Source organism: Somniosus microcephalus, chromosome 13, assembly GCF_052327205.1.
Source record: "Somniosus microcephalus isolate GS21.2 chromosome 13, FLI_Smic_1.0, whole genome shotgun sequence".
Classification (NCBI taxonomy): Eukaryota; Metazoa; Chordata; class Chondrichthyes; order Squaliformes; family Somniosidae; genus Somniosus; species Somniosus microcephalus.
This window is the reverse complement of record NC_140999.1, coordinates 58,923,575-58,930,766: the sequence shown is the minus strand read 5'-3', so window position 1 is coordinate 58,930,766 and position 7,192 is coordinate 58,923,575. Positions and strand designations below refer to the sequence as shown.

Here is a 7,192-nt window from a genome sequence, read left to right as displayed (position 1 = left end):
GAATGATAGAATAACAAAACATAGATAATAAATTATTATTTCAAAATGTGCGGGAGGGTTAGAGGAGAATTCCTCTGATCCCTATGTGTCAAGAACATCGGAGACATAGCAGGAAGATTCCCTTTGTTTCACACTCCTGTAAAACACATTAGTGACCAGAGCAAATCACCCCTCATCGATGACTAAAATATTTTGGCGAATTAAAATGTTTCTGCTCCATGCTTTGAAACAATTTTTTCCAGAGTAATCTGTGAACACCATTTCCTGTAGATATCACACCATTGGCTTTGTTTCATCAGACTGCCCGTCATGAAGTTCCCTTTGTTTATGGGCTGTGTGGTGGGCTACATTCTGGCTGGAGCCTCAAGCTCCATGTTTGACCCATCATTGGATGAAGGCTGGATGAGCTGGAAATCATTCCATAAGAAGCAGTACAATGAGGTAAGAAGCAGTAAATGCCAAACTTTTACTTACCAAGCAGTTGGCTAAGAAAGGATGACATGATTTCCTGTATTTTAGTTTGTTGTTAATCTGCTGCTTATTTCTACTGGTTGTCAACTTGATTTGATTGTTTTTATTGAGGCACCTGGGGTGAAAGGGTAAGAGACCAGAAGTGAAGGGGTGAACTTTCACTGTTACCCCAGCTAGAAATTGGGCAGGAGTGGATTGGCCTCTCATTTTACACACCGCCCGATTTTCACTACCATTGTCAGTTATGGGAAGGGATATAAGATGCAGAAATAGGACAGAGTGAGGCTGTGAAGGGATCTGAAAACAAGGACAAGAATTTTAAGTTTATTGTATTGGGGGATGGGGAACCAGTGTAGATCAGCAAAGGGTGGTGTGGCGGGGTGGGGTGGGTGGGTGTGACAAGGGAATGGAATTTACTGAGGCAGCCAATAACAATGGTTTCATTGTTCTCCATATTTAGTTGAAAGAAGTTGTGATTCATCCATTACTTGATGTCTGATATCACAGTACTGTTTTTATCAAGAAAATTGATGGAGAGGTAAAATTGAGAGTACTCAGCATACTTATCGAAGCTGATCCATTACCTGCCGATAGTCCCTTCAAGGGGCAGTAGGCAATGAGGATGAGCATGGGGCCACAGATAGATTGTTGGGGGACTCTGGAGATGACGGTGTAAGGGCATGAATGGAAGCCACTGCTGCAAATGCACTGGCTGGATTTGAGTAGATAGTAATAGGTAGATGTTGAATCATACAAGGGTAGCTCCATGGAGCTGGATAATGGGGGAGAGGTGATGGAGGAGGATGGTGTGGTCAACCATAATAAATGCTATGAAAATGTTAAGGAGGTCATGGTCATAGAGGATGACATTCATGACTTTGTCCAGAGCCATTTGGTGCTGTGAGAAGAGCTGAAGCTTGAGAGAAGAGGTTAAAGCAAGGAACTTTGGGAGAGCTGGGAGGTGAAAGGAGGTTAGTGATGGAGTGGTAGTTGGAGAGCAGGAATGCCTCGAGAGTAAATTTATGGAAGAGTGTAGATAATGATGTGGTTTTGAAAGATGCATGAGAAAAGGGAGTTGCTAACAATGTCATGTAGCATGGGGGCCAATGATGCTGTACCCAAGCAAAACATAGAATCATAGAATGAGACAACACAGAAGGAGGCCATTCGGCCCATCGTGTCATCTTTGGTAGAGCTATACAATTAAACCCACTGCCCTGCTCTTTTCCCATAGCCCTGTAAATTTATTCCCTTCAAGTATTTATCCAATTCTCTTTTGAATGTTACTATCAAGTCTGCTTCCACCGCACATTTTAGGCAGTGCATTCCAGATCACAACAACTCACTGTTTAAAAATGTTTTCTTCACGTTGCCTCTGATTCTTTTGCTAATCACCATAAATCTGTATCCTCTGGTTACTGACCCTTCTGCATATGGAAACAGTTTCTCCTTATTTACTCTATCAAAACCATTCATGATTTTGAACACCTATCAATCTTCTCTTAACCTTCTCTACTCTAAGGAGAACAACCTCAGCTTCTTCAGTCTCTCCACATAACTGAAATCATTCATCCCTGATACTATTATAATAAATCTCTCTGCACATCCAGCATAAAAACCCAAACACGTAATAGTCACACTACAGCTTATTCCTATGACATGCGAAAAGGACTGAAGGTTTGAAATGGACACACTGGCCCAGAAATTCAGGTCGGGGGCTTCCCGCGCGTGTAAGCCCCCGACCTGCACTTACCTTGCGCACCGGCCATTGAGCTGTGGGCCCCCGTGGAATTTTGATCCTGGGCCTCCTCCAACTGCCGGCGCGCAGTGCTTGCGTATCCCAGGGGGGCAGTTAGTTCGATGCGTCCCCTGGGATCATGTGGGCCATGGAGAGCCAATGGTAGCAGGGAATGCTTCATTCAGAAGTTTGACAGGAAGGGCTGTCAAACTTATAAATACTATAAGCCCCAAAACATCACTAAATCTTCAAATAAATTAAAAAAACATCACATTTTTAAATACTATAAATTACATGAAATAACTATTTTAAACAATAATTTAAATTTAAAAAAAAAATAATTTCATTTTCTAATGGGGCTAAAAATCAACTTACCTTTCTTTAAAGTATTTAAAAATAATAAACCTGTGGAAAAAATGTTTTAATTTTAATTATTTCACCACTTACCTTGTAAAAAGCAGGCCTTGCGACTGCTTTTTACATGCCTAACTTCTGGAGACTTACCCTCCCCGGAAAACCTGCAAAAAAACCGTAAGTTCGATGCGCACGCGCAGCCTCTCCTGCGCACGTGTTCGACCTCTGAACCCCTTCTTTCAGGGGAATGGAAGTGCCGGTTTCCCACGCATGCGCAGTGCATGCATGAAACCAACACTTCCATTGGGCCTACGGGTGAGTACCCCGTGCGCACTCACCCGTGGAGACCCGAATTTCTGGATTATATTGACATCCACTAGCCATACTGAGAAATCCAAACTCAAGTTTATGGTTTAGATGAGAAAATGAGACTGTGATAAACATGTCCAACCAATGCAGAGCAACAACCAACAAAACCAATAGAATATGTCAGAGGAAGAAAAGATTAAATTGTATTGTGCTCTGGTCTGAACGCACCTTGAAATCTGGTTGCCAAGAAACAAGAGAGACATTCAAGTGCTGGAGGCAGTGCAGGGAGGAGCCATGAGGCTGATCCTGTTGGTAGCAAGGAAGAAATAAACTGTCAGCTTGGTGGCAAATGGGAAAGTAAATTTGAGATGTGGCCTTTTTCATATGGATCATGCTACTGGTTGAATAATGTTCCCCATAGCACTGGGAATGGAGTGTTGGTTGCCAAGAAACAAGAGAGATATTCAAGCACTGGGGTTGTTACAGAGAAGAGTCACGAGTCTGATCCTATTGGTAGCAAGAAAGAAACAAACTGTCACCCTAACCCTAACTCCAAATCTAACTCTAACCTCAACACCAACCCTAACCCCAACCCCAACTCCAACTCCAACTCCAACTCCAACCCTAACCCCAACCCCAATTTACAACCCTAATCCTAACCCTAACTCCAATCATAACCCTAAACCCAACCACAACCCTAACCCTTACTCCAACCCTAACCCCAACCCTAAACCTATGGGGAACATTCCTGAATTGGTTGAGGATTACTCAAGCACCTTCACATCTTGGGATTTTGCCCTTCTCTCACCTTCTCCAGAGAAGCATGGATTTGATGTTACATCCTGAAATTGCCCACCTAACATTCTTGTATGCGAAAGTCACTGAATGCCATGTACGATATTGACACCCACAAGGAATTAAAATATATTCTCCAAGTACATGTTGTCACTTAACCTAATTTGCAACATGTTTGCCTGTAGCCAATGGGTTCAGTGTGATAGTGCTTGCCAATAATGCCAATTTTCATGGTTCTCAAAGTAAGAACAGCTAAGTCCTAATGGGTGACTGGTTGTCACTGAGGGGAGTGTATCATTCATGATGCTCTCGTGGGGACAGATGTGCCACCATTTTCCATTTCTGTGATCCTCAGCCCATGATTTTCCACTCATTGTAAATAATAACCAGAAACAAAAAATCCTGGCTATGATTTCTAGCAATATAGTAAAATAAGCATCTGTTCCCATTTTTACATCAAGTAGGCTAGTAGGGTACTCACTATTATGCATATGTCCATCTGACTAGTCCTTGTCATCCTTCTGGATCTATTATTGAAGTTGCTTTATAAAATCTTATGGAGCAGAAAGAAATAATTTGCATTTATATAGCATCTTTCACAACCCCAGGACATCCCAAAGTGCTTCACAGCCAATGAAGTACTTTCGAAGTGTAGTCACTGTTGTAATGTAAGAAATGTGGCAGCTAATTTGTGGACAACAAGGTGCTACAAACAGCAATGAGATAATGACCAGTCAATTTTTTTTAGTGCTATTGTTTGAGAGATTAATGTTGGCCAGGACACATGGAGAACTGCCTTGCTCTTCTTTGAAAAGTGTCATGAGATCTTTTTATGTCCACCTGAGAGGGCAGACGTCTCTTGGTTTAATGTCTCATTCAAAGGATGGCACCTCTGGCAATGCAGCACTCCATCAGTACTGCACTGAAGTGTCAGTCTAGATTAGATGAGCAAGTCTCTGGAGTGGAACTTGAACCCACTGCCTCAGAGGGAAGAGTCCTATCACTGGCTGAGAGAAAACAAAAGCTTGCATTAATGCATCTATTATGGAGATGTTGCAATCGTCTAAACTGTGATAAATTAGTTAGGAGTGAGCAAGTGTTCTCCTGATACCTCCAACTGATTCCTACTCAGCTTATTCTGAAGTTCAACTGAAAAATATTCTTACTCACCTTATAGAGAATCTCAGCTATACTATGGAACATAGATTAAAACTACTCCAGGTTGGAGTTTCATAACCTGAATGCGGTGTTCTTGGAGAACATTTTGGGGAAGGTTAAGTTTCCACTCACTGAAGTAACTCTAGAAGTCAAACTGTGGAGTTGGATTTCAAGGAATTTTACATTACATTGGGGTCAATTTTCTGGCAGCTGTCGGGCGGCTTTTCATGCGGCCGGGGGCCGAAAATCGCCAAAAAAGTGGGTCGGAACCCCCCCCGCCTGATTCCCCGCCCCGTCCGACTTTCGGACCGCCGTTTCTTCGTGACCCGCTTCAGTCCCGGCCGCCGCTGGCTGCACTGGTCGTCGGCACACTAATGACCAATAATTACCTTGTTGAAGTAGATTTTCCGGGGCCGTTGCCACTTTGGGGCTTTCCCCACATCAAACATGCCTGCGAGGAACCCCGCTGATGAGACCTGGCGTGAAGCTTGCCGGCTTGCTTGCTGTCAGCTGCAGGTCAATCGGAGAAGCTGCGATTTAAAGGGACAGCACTTGTATGTTGAAGGACCTTGTTGTTGCAGGTTTGGGGCTACTTCTTCAAGGCTTAGGCACAGCTATGGAAGGTTGGAGCCTCACACACTTCTCCAATGCAATCTCCTGGGAAGCCCCTCTCGCCACCCTCACTCAGCGCTTCCTCAGTGGAGGCATCTACGAGAAGCATGGGATGCCTTTTTTTCCTTCCCTTCTTGCCATTAGAGGATCTCCAGCAGCAGAGGCGGCAGCAGCAGAACCAGGAACAGCAGGATCAGCAACAGGAGCACCAGGCTGCTGCTCACTCACCTGAAGCTGTGTAAGGGGTTTTCCTTGAGAGATTTCCCTGAGGTTTCTCTCTCTAGAGGCCTCTCTCTCTTGCACAGTAAAACCTTGAGTGGTTCGACCCACTCGCCCCTTAGATTCTATACTCTGGACTTAGGGGCAGGAACTACAATGTAGAGAAAACTCTTGTAGACCAAGTTTGATGAAACAAAATGAAATTTTATTGCATAAGGAAAAATATCAAATCAAATGCAAGCAGATAAGGGAGTACATGGGAGGGAAAAACACACAAACAAATCATAACGACACAATACTAACTAAGGCAAATACAGGCATCTTATACTCTACAAAGATCATCATGAAATAAGGAAACACACGGAACATCGAGGGACAACTCATGTTAATTGTACCCTTAAATCCACCCCCTTATTAAACCTAACTAGATCTGATTGTGAAGGGCCAGAAACATGCTCACCAATCCCACTAGGAAGTGCAAGGTTTTGAAATCAAGTCTGTGTTTGGTCCTTTCAGGTGTTTCGTCTCCACGTGGATCATGGAGCCCCTGCGAGCTGTGCCACACTTCTCTCCTGAGGTGGGGGTCGGGGGCTGTTGTGTGTGTACCTTTAAGAGAATAACTGGTCTCAGACTGCAGTACCGGCAGTGACCACCCCTTGTATAAAAGGCGCTAGAGAGCCTCGGTTGTTTAGTTTCGTTATGGACTTCCACCAGTAAACATCTGTTTGTTTTCACTCCTGCTAGTCCGTGTCTAAATCATTCACGGACTTAACAGGGGCGGCTGGACACCGGCGGGCCTGGATGTCGGCGGGGTCGAGGATCGTCGGCTCGACCCTGGTCAGAGGAGCTTTGGGCTGGCTCTCATTGCTTCTTCAGTGTCTTTTTATGTCTTCTCCCGAGCCGGGGTGGCTGGAAGGTTTCTTCTCTTGGGGTTTTATCTTTTTTGTCTCTTCTCCCAATTTGGATCAATGGCCTCTCGTTCCGGCAACGGCCTGGGGATGGTCGATGATTTCCCGATGTGTTTCCCCGGGGCAGGATGCCGGCTTCGAGATGGCCTTCTCGATGTTGGCTTGGTTCTTCTTCCTTCTCCGAGTGCCTGCTTCTTCTTCTGAGTGTCCGGATTCAAAACTCTGCACACCAGCTGCAACTGTCTCCAAGCTTGCCCCAACTGCCGAAAAGTCTTCCAGATATACCTTTCTTCCAGAAACTTCCGTCTCCCGCCCAAAATCAGGTTAGTCTTTGTTTTACTTTTGGCGGGCTGGGAGCACAGCGGGGTAGTTATTATATTTTAAAATGTTTTAAACGGCCGGTAAAAGCCCATCTCTGGTCTGGAATTACCTTCATTGTTTTTAATGTCCTGCTGATCTCATTATCTAGTCCTGGGTGCTGTTCTCATGAATATGAAATTGTCCCCTTTTGTCTGGGTCAACATTTTGATGGCCCCTGTCTCCAGGCCGATCTTGACTGGATCTGCATCTAATCCATATGCATACGTGTGAGTCTGGTTTCGTTCTCTCAGAAACGGCTTCCAGAACT

The 7,192-nt window shown here is 44.4% G+C and overlaps 1 protein-coding gene across 1 annotated transcript in view; it reads left to right on the top strand.

Moving 5' to 3' along the window:
* Positions 1 to 306: 306 nt before the first annotated feature.
* Positions 307 to 7,192, top strand: part of LOC147108350 (cathepsin L2-like) — a 52,065-nt gene continuing 45,179 nt past the window's right edge. Inside the window, exon 1 of the mRNA XM_086004945.1 lies at positions 307 to 441. Within this exon, the coding sequence (XP_085861071.1) occupies positions 310 to 441 (132 nt within the window). The 5' untranslated portion in view covers positions 307 to 309. The remainder of the gene's footprint in view (positions 442 to 7,192) is intronic.